The sequence below is a fragment of the Phyllobates terribilis genome, unplaced genomic scaffold (genome assembly GCF_046119375.1).
Source record: "Phyllobates terribilis strain yellow unplaced genomic scaffold, ASM4611937v1 Scaffold_1__5_contigs__length_1240528914, whole genome shotgun sequence".
In the NCBI taxonomy this organism is placed as follows: Eukaryota; Metazoa; Chordata; class Amphibia; order Anura; family Dendrobatidae; genus Phyllobates; species Phyllobates terribilis.
The window spans coordinates 1011036518-1011049781 of NW_027362761.1; the positions used below are offsets into that span (position 1 = coordinate 1011036518).

At 39.6% G+C, this 13264-nt stretch overlaps 1 protein-coding gene across 2 annotated transcripts in view; it reads left to right on the plus strand.

Annotated features, from left to right (window-relative positions):
* AADAT (aminoadipate aminotransferase) overlaps window positions 1-11574 on the plus strand; it is a 43071-nt gene extending 31497 nt beyond the window's left edge. The window contains exons 8-14 of one of the 2 annotated variants that reach the window (XM_073643987.1): window positions 1327-1409; window positions 1560-1656; window positions 3047-3108; window positions 5838-5902; window positions 7625-7731; window positions 9963-10064; window positions 10919-11574. In XM_073643987.1, coding sequence (XP_073500088.1) covers window positions 1327-1409; window positions 1560-1656; window positions 3047-3108; window positions 5838-5902; window positions 7625-7731; window positions 9963-10064; window positions 10919-10963 — 561 coding nt within the window. In that variant the 3' untranslated portion in view covers window positions 10964-11574. The remainder of the gene's footprint in view (window positions 1-1326; window positions 1410-1559; window positions 1657-3046; window positions 3109-5837; window positions 5903-7624; window positions 7732-9962; window positions 10065-10918) is intronic. The other variant, XM_073643996.1, reaches the window with a different exon arrangement.
* The last annotated feature ends 1690 nt before the right edge of the window (window positions 11575-13264 follow it).

Genomic DNA, 13264 nt, shown 5'->3' on the forward strand with positions numbered 1-13264 from the left:
CTCAAGGAGCAAAGATTTAGATACAAGTTTCTTAAAATGCAGTTTTATCACTTTTAAACTACATTCCTCAACATTGACATTACAACACCAAGAAGCAAAAGCCGTATGAAGTTAAAAGAATGATAGACATGTTAATCATATGCAAATGATGAAAAATTGAAACACAATTTTCAAAACATCTCAATTTATTCAGTATCAAGTATGCATCTGGTAACACTAGTCATTAAGGTCCACTGCTTCTTTGCAATTGCCAAACAATGACGTCTCAGATGTGCTCAATGGGAGACAAGTCTGGAGATGCTGTAACCCATGATAGCACATTTAGGCCACGGAGACTGCTCATAATTGCACGAGCACCATGCTGCCTGACGTTGTCGTGTTGAAAAGTGGCGGCACCACTGGCTTCACGACCATATCATTGAATTGCTGAGTATTTAATGTACCTGGTGTAAAGAGTAGAGAGGTCCGGCTACTGTACATTATTCCACACCAACCTATAATCCTAGGAGTAAGACCGGTGTGATGGTGTGTTCCCTCGAGAAGGCCTCTTCATAGTGTTGCCCACATGGTCTCCAGACCAATCTCCGGCCATCATTGTATCCAGGACAAATGTAGTACTCATCGCTGAAGAGGATTAACCTCCATTGCCATCTTACTCTTCCTCATGATAGCCTTTGGGAGAGGTGGCATGAGATCATTAAAAGGATCTTCACAAGGGAGCATCACACCAGTCCTATTCCCGAGATTGTGATGTGGCATAATGTACAGTAGCTAAACCCCTCTAGTATTTATTCCAAGTACACTAACAGTTTGGCATTATATTGATTTGGTCGTGGACCCCGTGTTACGGCCATTGCTCCAAAGTATCCCATGATACGTTTTTCAACATGACAACACCAGGCCACATGTTGCTCGTGCTACTGTGTGCTGCCTGCATGGCCTAAAAATGTTACCATGGCCTGCGGGGTCTCCAGACTGGTCTCCCATCGAGCACATCTTTGATATCATTGGTTGGCAAATTGAAAGGAGCTGCCAGCAGTGCCCAAGTGCATTCAACGTGGCAGAACATTCCTCAGACAACCATTAATAACCATAATGATAGCAGCCGAGTAGTTTATGTGTGTGTATTTCTGTGTGTGGCGTTCTTACTCGATATTGAATAAATTGAGATGTTTTGAAAATTTTGTTTCAATTTTTTCTTTATATGGAATTATTAACATGCCCATCCATGTTCTGAATTCCATAACGCCACAACTTTTCCTTCATGGTGTTGCAATTTCACTGCTGATGTATGTAAAGTTTTCTTCTTGTCTTCGCTTTCCCTAGCCCTGGGCACCATCATTTCTGTCAATGGACATCGATGGTAGAGTTATTAGAGCTGACTCCATGTCAAAGATTCTTTCTTCAGGGTAAGCTCATTATTTCTAACTTTTCAGTAAAGACTATTTCAGTAATCAATGACTTGACTGGTGAATTTTGTAGTTAATATACAATATTATACTGCACATCTGTATATTAGTTATAATTCTAACAGAGAGTTCATCTTATTTTTTTACCAGACTAAGGATTGGTTATTTATCTGGCCCCAAACCGCTTATAGACCGGATAATATTGCACATGCAGGCGTCAACATTACATACTAGTGCCTTTACTCAGGTAATTGTGTAGGATTCTCAAAATTGCAATACTGTCAGTTATGCTTGCTTTTTTCAGAAGTTAAAAATACACATACCGCTATTTTGTAATAGTGGTTAGTCATTAGAATGTTTTCTTCCATGTTTGGAAATTTCTTGCTCAGCAATGTTTTTATTATCAGAATATTTCCCTTTAGGAGGAGAGGCAGCCATCTGGTAATAGGAAGACTTAAAGGGGTTGTTCGGGACTTTAACATTGATGGACTATCCTTAGGCTGCTCGGCGAGGGTGCTGCACCTGACACCACCACCGATCAGCTGTTCCTGGTGTCGGCAGCGGCTGGAACTGCTCAGTTATGAAGCTACACAGAACAGCTCCGTTGACTGCATAGTGGCTGCAGCCGGGTACTACACATCCACCCTCTACTCAAATCAGTAGGGGTGGATGTGCAGTACCCGGCCACGGGCACTATTCCGTTCACAAAGCTGTACTGTGTAGCTCCATAACTGAGCAGTTCCGGCCGCTGCCGACACCAGGAACAGCTGATCGGTGGGCTTCTGGGTATCGCACCCCCACCGATCAGACATTGATGACCTATCCTACGGGCCATGAGCATTAAAGTCCCGGACAATATCCTTAAAGAGTAACCATCATTTTACATGTTATTTAATGAATCATTAGCACTTGTGAAAATAAGAAACATTGTAATATATCTTATGAGAGAAATCTGCTTCTTATGTCTCCTGGATTTAACTTTCAGTCTCAATTCAGGGGTTAAATCTGTACTCAGTGTTGGCAGACTTTCCTATTACTGAGATATGAGATGATACTGTAGTTGATGCTTTAAAATTCTTTGGAGTGGGAGGTGCTGGAGGCAGACTCAGACATTCTGCTGCAAGTTCTTCTGAAATGACTGTTACAGTTCTCCATAGAACTTCTTGAGCACCAACTGTCATCTCCTATCTCAGTAATGGGAAAAGTTGTATTCACTGTAGATAGATTTTACCTGTGAATTGAGACTTTTGATAATGAATGATGAGTCCTGAAGGAGTAAGAAGCAGATTTTGCTTATAAGATATATTGCAAAGTTTCTTTGTGTTATATGTATTATTGATTTATGAAATAAAAATGATGGTTACTCTTTAAGGCACCCATACACAATTTATAAAAGTCAGCCAATGTCACCCCTGGATCTGCCAGCCATGTAATGTGTATGGGGTCTTTACTGCTCTCCCCCAACAGATCATGGAAGAGTATTGAGCATTTTAATTTTTTTTGCCCAATCTTCTGTTCTGCAGGATAGAACACATAAGCGCAGATTGGAACCAATCATACATGTGTATGGGGCAGTCAGTGGGACATCTAAACTGGACTGCAACTCTCATCTTTTCTGTCATTCTGTTCTTCTTTAGGTAATGGTAGTGCAGCTGCTGCAGAAATGGGGTGTAGACGGCTTCCTGGAGCATATTGAGAGGTATGAAAATCATTGTACTTCAATCAATTCATAGTTTCTAGACAGATAATAAATGTATTAATGTTTTCATTTTTAACACTTACCCCTAGCCCAAAAAAAGACATTTACTACAGTTCTGCATCTCTATTTAAAGTAACTACAATGGTCTTTCAATTGTAAGGGCTGCCTTGCCTGTGCTTGCTTCAGTTTCATACTTAAACTTGGTCATTTAAGTGATGTTAATGACCATGGAGTATTAAGACACGTGTGTATTGTGTATTCCGAGGGCTGGAGGCCTCTCATATGATGAGACCTTGAAAAAGTTGAGTCTGTTTAGCTTAGAAAACCGACACCTCAGAGGGGATCTCATTTACATGTATAAATATACAGTACAGACCAAAAGTTTGGACACACCTTCTCATTTAAAGATTTTTCTGTATTTTCATGACTATGAAAATTGTACATTCACACTGAAGGCATCAAAACTATGAATTAACACGTGTGGAATTATATACTTAACAAAAAAGTGTGAAACAACTGAAAATATGTCTTATATTCTAGGTTCTTCAAAGTAGCCACCTTTTGCTTTGATGACTGCTTTGCACACTCTTGGCATTCTCTTGATGAGCTTCAAGAGGTAGTCACCGGAAATGGTTTTCACTTCACAGGTGTGCCCTGTCAGGTTTAATAAGTGGGATTTCTTGCCTTATAAATGGGGTTGGGACCATCAGTTGTGCTGTGCAGAAGTCAGGTGGATACACAGCTGATAGTCCTACTGAATAGACTGTTAGAATTTGTATTATGGCAAGAAAAACCAGCTAAGTAAAGAAAAATGAGTGGCCATCATTACTTTAAGAAATGAAGGTCAGTCAGTCCAAAAAATTGGGCAAACTTTGAAAGTGTCCCCAAGTGCAGTTGCAAAAACCATCAAGCGCTACAAAGAAACTGGCTCACATGAGGACCGCTCCAGGAAAGGAAGGCCAAGAGTCACCTCTGCTTCTGAGGATAAGTTTATCCGAGTCACCAGCCTCAGAAATTTCAGGTTAACAGCAGCTCAGATTAGAGACCAGGTCAATGCCACACAGAGTTCTAGCAGCAGACACATCTCTTCAACAACTGTTAAGAGGAGACTTTGTGCAGCAGGCCTTCATGGTAAAATAGCTGCTAGGAAACCACTGCTAAGGACAGACAGGCAACAAGCAGAAGAAACTTGTTTGGGCTAAAGAACACAAGAAATGCACATTAGACCAGTGGAAATCTGTGCTTTGGTCTGATGAGTCCAAATTTGAGATCTTTGGTTCCAACCACCGTGTCTTTGTGCGACGCAGAAAAGGTGAACGGATGGTCTCTACATGCCTGGTTCCCACCGTGAAGCATGGAGGAGGAGGTGTGGGGGTGCTTTGCTGGTGACACTGTTGGGGATTTATTCAAAATTGAACGCATATTGAACCAGCATGGCTACCATGGCATCTTGCAGCGGCATGCTATTCCATCCGGTTTGCGTTTAGTTGGACCATCATTTATTTTCAACAGGACAATGACCCCAAACACACCTCCAGGCTGTGTAAGGGCTATTTGACCAAGAAGGAGAGTGATGGGATGCTACACCAGATGACCTGGCCTCCACAGTCACCAGATCTGAACCCAATTGAGATGGTTTGGGGTGAGCTGGACTGCAGAGTGAAGGCAAAGGGCCAACAAGTGCTAAGCATCTTTGGGAACTCCTTCAAGATTGTTGGAATACCATTTCTGGTGACTACCTCTTGAAGCTCATCAAGAGAATGCCAAGAGTGTGCAAAGCAGTCATCAAAGCGAAAGGTGGCTACTTTGCAGAACCTAGAATATAAGACATATTTTCAGTTGTTTCACGCTTTTTTGTTAAGTATATAATTCCACATGTGTTAATTCATAGTTTTGATGCCTTCAGTGTGAATGTACAATTTTCATAGTCATGAAAATGCAGAAAAATCTTTAAATGAGAAGATGTGTCCAAACTTTTGGTCTGTACTGTATGTGTGGTCAGTACAAAGGTCTAGCACATGACTTATTCCTTCCAAAGACCATACTAAGGACCAGTGGGCAGTCATTACGGGTGGAAGAAAGTTGATACCGGCACCTAAACAGGAAAGGGTTCTTTACAGTCAGAGCAGTCAGACTGTGGAATTCCCTACCACAAGAGGTAGGAATGACAGACACTATAACAGCGTTCAAAAAAGGGCTGGATGATTTCCTCGATACACCTAACATTGTGGGTTACAGTTAAATTAGACAAAATATTACACATATAGTAGTACATTTAATACGATAATAGTAGTGACATAACTAGTATCATAATTAGGTTTGTTCCAGGGTTCTAGGACTGATCACCTTTTCTCGGGGTCAAAAGGAATTTTTCCCCGTGATGCAAATTGGCTGAATGTGTCCTGGGGTTTTTGCCTTCTTCTGGATCAACATCTTTATGCATAGGGATTTTAGTAATATCATTATTAGAATCACAAGAGTAATACAAAACATAAAACTAATTAAAAAATTATAAACGGGTTAATTTTTAATTGTAGTAGTGCATCAGTAATAAAAATGGTAATAATACACTTGTGAGGCCAAGTCCCAGTAAGTTAGTAATTTAGTGTAGGGAGTACAATTGGGGGAGAAAGGTTGAACTGGATGGACCTAGGTCTTTATTCAACCTACATTTCTATGTTACTATTATATGTATATTCTCAATATTATGCCTTTTTTGTGACTTGCAGTGTCATACAGTTCTACCGGTCACAGAGAGATGCCATGCTTGCATCTGCCGATAAGTGGCTAACAGGTAACTGGTCAAAAACATTTTGTGCACAAGAGACAGTTTTCCTAACAAGCAGTCATTGTATGTATTACATGTAAATGGTCCTACCACATAGCAACATTAAGATAGGTGACTTTTTTCTTTATACTGCTTCAGGTTTAATATAGTTGATGTGTTTTAGCTTACCGTGTTAGGGTAAGTGAATGTACTCATTTATCAGTTGTTTTAAAAGGAGTTCTCCTGTATAAAAAAAATCTAATCTTAGTGGTTGGACAGAGCCTGTGCCGCCCAGAGCTTCAGGTTCCAACGTCTCCTCCATCACCAGTGTCTACTGCAAAATGAATATGGCGGGGCAGGGTGACAGAAGCAAGAGCAGGTCCTGGAGGAGATAAATTATGTGGTTTAGGTTGTCCAGATCACAGTACACGAGCTTCCTCAGGGGGCATCATAAAGTACCATAGTAACGCCTGCAAGGAGTTTGTATGTTCTCCCCGTGTTTGTGTGGGTTTCCTCCGGGTTCTCTAGTTTCCTCCCACACTCCAAAGACATACGGATTGTAAATCTAGATTGTGAGACCCAATGTGGACAGAGCCGATAATGTTTGTTAAGCACTGTGGAATTAATGGCGCTGTATAAGTGAGTAAAATAAATAGTGATTAGAGTTTGTAGAGGTTAAAATAGCCAGCTCACCATAGATAGATAGATCCTCGGGGCTCGGAGCCTCGCCACTGTCCTGGTGCGCATTATAAAGCCAAAGAAAGAATAGCCCAGCACAGCAAATGTATATTAACATTTCTTCAATGCATTATTCCAAAATGTTTAAAACAGGTGCAACAAAAATCACCAAGTGGTATGGATTTTTTTCATGGATTTGCTGTACTTTTTTTAAACATTTTGGAATAAAGCATTGAAGAAATTTTTTGAGCCAGATCATTTTTTCTTTGGACTATAGCGATTGACTCCTTAGACAACAGTGATATTACCAAGAACAATGCCAAGTGTACACTACCACTGGATTCTGGAGCAGTGGAACTGTGTTCTGTGGAGTGTCGGATCGCACATCTCTATCTGGCAGTCTGATGGAAGAGTCTTAGTTTGGTGAATGTCAGGAAAACGTTACCTGCTTCACTACATTGTGCCAACTATAAGGTTTGGTGGAGGAGGGATAATACTAATGGGTGTTTTTTCCCAGAACCAAGGTCTATAAAGCCATCGTTGGGAGAGTTTAGTTTGGAAGAACATGTCTGGCCCATGCCTGACCTCAACCCTATCAACCACCTTCAGTGTCTGATACTAACTCACAAATGTTCTTGTAGGTGAATGGTCAAATATTCCCACAGACATCTCCAAAATCTTATACAAAGCCTTCCCAGAAGAGTGTAAACTGTTTTAGCTGCAGTGAGGGATCAATTTCATATAAATGTCTATGGGTTTAGAATGGGAAGTCATAAAACCTCCTGTAGGTGTAATGTGTAGGTCCCAATACTTTTGTCCATATAGTGTACTTTTTTGTGGCCACCTGATAATCTAGGATATTTGATAATCCAGTTCCCTTCTGATCCCTTTGATGCTAGATAACATATATATATGTAGTCCCATGTAAACCCATACTTTCAGAGTTTAATGTAGTTTCATATCATTTTCAGCCAGTTGTCATAGTATAATTTGTCCTCGTATACTGTGGACTAAATTTGCTGCTAGTATTCTGTGTTACTGACAATGTACTCTTTGTTTCTTAAACGGAAGGCTTGGCAGAGTGGCACAGTCCTGCGGCGGGCATGTTCCTGTGGATGAAAATCCTTGGCGTCCCAGATACACATCAAATGATCATGTTAAAAGCAATCAGCAAAGAGGTAAAGACTCCGCATTTGATGTTTTATCCGCCAGTACTGTGCCGTCTTTGATGCTTACCTTGATCAGCAAAATAAGATACAAGAGTGTGAGTAGTTTTATCCGATGAGGCTAAGACTAACTGTGAAATGATGTGAGACTGATGCCAGGGACTCCGGATGAGAAGCACTTCTGTTTTGTGTCGTTAGACTGGATGTAATAATTGCAAATCATTAGGAGCAGTATAACTAGCTGAAACTATGGTTTATAGAAGGGGAAGAGAATAAGTCTGAGGACAAAGCCTTAAAGTGTGCCTTCAACTCCAAATATACATTTTCTCATTCATTTTATATTTTATCGTCATAGAGTTTGTAATTTTTAAGTAGTATGTCCTGTAAAGTCATAAATGCAAATAATACACGATTGGTAACCAACAGATCCCACTATAAGGCGCTTACGACATACATATAAGCGCTTTATTTTTAAGTGGATCAGTCATAATGTGTGTTCCTATTTTAAGGCCAGCATATTGTAGTATGAGGACATGTATATGTTCCTACTAGCCAAATAACTACTATTTGCCAAAAGCAATTTTAGGTTATCAAAAAATACAATAGCTCAGTCTGCTGTATTCAAGACAAAGTACTGCTGCCTTTCTTCATCTTCATCACAGCAGGGATTGATGGACAGCTGTGTATCTATGTCTAAATCACTTGTTGTATGGTAGAACGTGAGAAAAGAAAAACAAAGTAAAGGTAGGGTGAAATCTAATGAAGAGCTAGAATCTGATGCTCATGAAGGAGACATTATGTAGATTTAAACTGTAATTTTGTTTTAGAATTTTGTCCAGCATGGAAAGTTATGAAACTTTGAAAATGACTTTATTATTGGATTTGTCTTCATCAATGTAATAAAAATTGCATGTACGTGGCTATTTGCCTGCCTTTTCACTGCATTGATACCAGAACGTACTCATTTGGAGTACAGAAGATGGCATGTGCATTCCTCACATGTATTAAAGCTGTCAAACAGTCTCAAATCATGAGCACTGAGTGACTAAAACATAACACCCGAGAACGCTGAAGATACTCGGCGAGCACCCGAGCATGCTCGTAAATCTCGAGTAACGAGCGTACTCGCTCATCACTAATTCCTATGTTAAAGAATTGCAAAGTATCCATAAAAAACAAATTCTATATGGATATTTCATATGGGATCTGTTTTTTTCTGCACACCCATAGACTTCATAGGCAAGTCTGACCCGACATACTGAAGAAACTACTGTATGCTACTTTCTTTTTTTTTTTTTTTTTTCAAATCAAAACCAAAAAAACTTGAGCCAGAGCACATGTTCATAGAAGTGCAATGCAAAGGTGCGCATTCACACTGTGGCCATTTAACAAGCAGAACCTAAGATAAAAAACAAAATGAGCAAACACCCTGCAGTAAGTAAGCAAATAGTGATAGTACGTGTAAATAACATAGCGTACTTAGGTAACATTGGTTTTGATAAAAAAAAACGTAAAAGCCATCCCATCCCAAGGTGTACCCCAATCAGAACAGTACCTAACTCTTGCAGTTCAGTTTGCTATGTGTCAGCAGACGTAAAAATAGATAAGGGCACAGACTGTTCAGCCACCTGCCCGAGGAAAGCATATAAACAAAATGAACAGCCCAAAAAAGGGGACACACGCCCCAGTTTGTACAAAGTACAAAAAACTAAGCCAAACCAGAATTGAGCCAGAGGACATGTTGGAATAAGTGCATTGCATAGATGTGCATTCACACTTTCCATTAACAAGCAGAACCTAAGATACTACTACTGATATATTTAAAGCAGGTGGGCCAGAGACTAAGCAGTGTGGTGTGTGCTGTATCTGCCAGCAAGGTGCGTATAACTGAGCTATACCAGGCTTCTCTGGGTATTGTTCACTAAGGCTTTTTGGTTTAGAGGAGTTGGTGCCTTCATATATACTGTGTGGGAAATAAATGCTCTTCCTAATAATTGCATTAGTAAATCTGTCCCAATATCTGGTAATTAGTACAAGTAATGTTGGTAGATGATATCTGATGATTGCTCTCAGCTCTCAAATCTTGACAGCCTATAATTAGGCTAGGGAATGTCATGAAGAGTCTGCTATGTAGAATTGGTTAATGTAATGCACTGTTATAATAGCAAATCTAAGCCATGACAAGCAATATACCAGCAGATGGTGTGGCAGTTGTGTACAGATTGTTGTCTGTTTGTCCATAGGTTCTTCTAGTTCCTGGCTCAGCGTTTAACATTGACAGTTCAGAGCCTAGTTCTTATGTGAGAGCCTCCTTTTCTCTCTCTACCCCAGAGCAGATAGACCAGGTGAGTGCAGTGTTATAATATAAATGTCATGTATGTAAAAGTCAATTTTGGCTAATACTGGGCCTGAGTCATGGTTTATTTTTTTGGTGTTTGAAAGTGATTTACTACACTATTGAGTCTGCCGAAAAAGTTGCAGACTTTGGGCTCCATTTGTACCATCATATTCTATGGGGCCGATTCTTTAAGACTGGCATAGTACATACTCGTGTTATGCCAGTTTTGATGGAGTACAAGAGGCACCGAATTCATTAAGATGCATGCGCCAGTTAATGAATTCAGTGCTTTTTCTGAGAGGCGTCCACTCCAAAGTAGCATTTCTGCAGTGCAGAAAAATGTCAGTTTTGATTAATTGGACAGGTGGGTCGTGGCCACACTCTATCCCGTCCCAACTCCTCCAAGACCCTCACATTTTGGCGGGGCTGATTCAAGCTTGTGTGAAAACGCCAAAAGTTTCAAAAATGTTTGCGCATTTCTGCACTGCGCCAAAATTTTGCAACTCTTCAAAGATTTATACCACTTTTGTGGATGAATCGGCCTCATTGGCTTTGTTGGGGTTCCATTTGAATTCCATTTTTGGGGGGATTCAGAAAGATGCCAAGACAAAGTCATGAACGTGGATGCTAAACATAATGTAAAAACAGCCTAATCCGAGAGGAAACGAATAAAAATAGCTCTTGAAAACATGATTCGCTAAGGATCTCAGATGACTCTCTAGTCTAAAAAATAATATATTTTTTTAATAAACCAGGAATTCGGTACATTACTTGGAATTAACGATGAATATTCTGCTGATCATGTCTGTATTGTCATTTCTTACGTTTATGCTAAACATTGTTATTGTTTGATCATTGTAGGGCCTGGAGAGACTGTCATCTCTTATTATTGAGGAAAGGAAATGAGCAAGCTATCCTGTAATTTATCAAAGCATCTCAAGATCTCAGGGGAACGGCACAAACACCTGTTCTAGAATCTGTAGTGTCTTCACAACAAAGTCATAATGAAGATGTAGAAGGACTTATTAAGCTGCTAGAATCGGTTCTAGCGTAGAACATGAACAGATGTTGGAAATAACCATGCTGACGTTGGGCTTGTACCCTCATACACTAATGAAGTAGTGGACTATATGTATTGTTTTCGTATGACTTTGTTATTTGTGATAACTAATACAATAAAACAATTATTAGCCACAAAGAAAGCCTTCGAGCTGTAAAGGCACTTAGTTGTGACAAACAGAAATCCTCACTGCGTCTTATCTAATGCTCTGAAGTCAAACAGGTGGTGGCAGACAACAATCAGAATTGAGCAAGGAGGAAGAGTGAAGTCAGCCTGGTAGAGTGTGGTCTCATTCTATAGTCTTCTCGTATTGTACATAGTCTTCAGTCTAGAAAAAACCTGAAGGTGTGAACTGGAACATAAATTGATGTGCATGCAAAATGTAACTGCATGTTCACACAAGGCCATTAGACAAAGAGAAACCAAAGACAAGAAAAATACCCAAATGATTAAAAGTAAATGTAAAAATCGCACAGTGCAAAAATAATAATAAATAATAAAGGGTATTTAGTTAACATAATTTTGATCAAAATAATGTAAAAGCTGTCCCGCCACGTCACGGCATCCCTTGTGGGACAGTCCTAACTCTAATATTAAAAACCTTACCATTTGTCAAGTGACATACATATGGACAAAGACAGAGAGACTGGATCCCTAGTGCAAGCATAAAATCGAGGCAGGATCAGCGTCCCAGCCCAGACAAAGGGCGGCCACACCCTTTTATATGCACTCAAGCATACTAACTGCAAAGAAAAAACCTGAAGGTGTGAACTGGAACATAAATTGATGTGCATGCAAAATGTAACTGCATGTTCACACAAGGCCATTAGACAAAGAGAAACCAAAGACAAGAAAAATACCCAAATGATTAAAAGTAAATGTAAAAATCGCACAGTGCAAAAATAATAATAAATAATAAAGGGTATTTAGTTAACATAATTTTGATCAAAATAATGTAAAAGCTGTCCCGCCACGTCACGGCATCCCTTGTGGGACAGTCCTAACTCTAATATTAAAAACCTTACCATTTGTCAAGTGACATACATATGGACAAGGACAGAGAGACTGGATCCCTAGTGCAAGCATAAAATCGAGGCAGGATCAGCGTCCCAGCCCAGACAAAGGGCGGCCACAGCCTTTTATATGCACTCAAGCATACTAACTGCAAAGAAAAAACCTGAAGGTGTGAACTGGAACATAAATTGATGTGCATGCAAAATGTAACTGCATGTTCACACAAGGCCATTAGACAAAGAGAAACCAAAGACAAGAAAAATACCCAAATGATTAAAAGTAAATGTAAAAATCGCACAGTGCAAAAATAATAATAAATAATAAAGGGTATTTAGTTAACATAATTTTGATCAAAATAATGTAAAAGCTGTCCCGCCACGTCACGGCATCCCTTGTGGGACAGTCCTAACTCTAATATTAAAAACCTTACCATTTGTCAAGTGACATACATATGGACAAGGACAGAGAGACTGGATCCATAGTGCAAGCATAAAATCGAGGTGCCGTGACGTGGCGGGACAGCTTTTACATTATTTTGATCAAAATTATGTTAACTAAATACCCTTTATTATTTATTATTATTTTTGCACTGTGCGATTTTTACATTTACTTTTAATCATTTGGGTATTTTTCTTGTCTTTGGTTTCTCTTTGTCTAATGGCCTTGTGTGAACATGCAGTTACATTTTGCATGCACATCAATTTATGTTCCAGTTCACACCTTCAGGTTTTTTCTTTGCAGTTAGTATGCTTGAGTGCATATAAAAGGGTGTGGCCGCCCTTTGTCTGGGCTGGGACGCTGATCCTGCCTCGATTTTATGCTTGCACTAGGGATCCAGTCTCTCTGTCCTTGTCCATATGTATGTCACTTGACAAATGGTAAGGTTTTTAATATTAGAGTTAGGACTGTCCCACAAGGGATGCCGTGACGTGGCGGGACAGCTTTTACATTATTTTGATCAAAATTATGTTAACTAAATACCCTTTATTATTTATTATTATTTTTGCACTGTGCGATTTTTTACATTTACTTTTAATCATTTTTCTTGTCTTTGGTTTCTCATAGTCTTCAGTCTAGTAGCCAAGAGAAGCAAAGATATGTTGTAATGTAACAAGTGAGATCCCTATTTACCT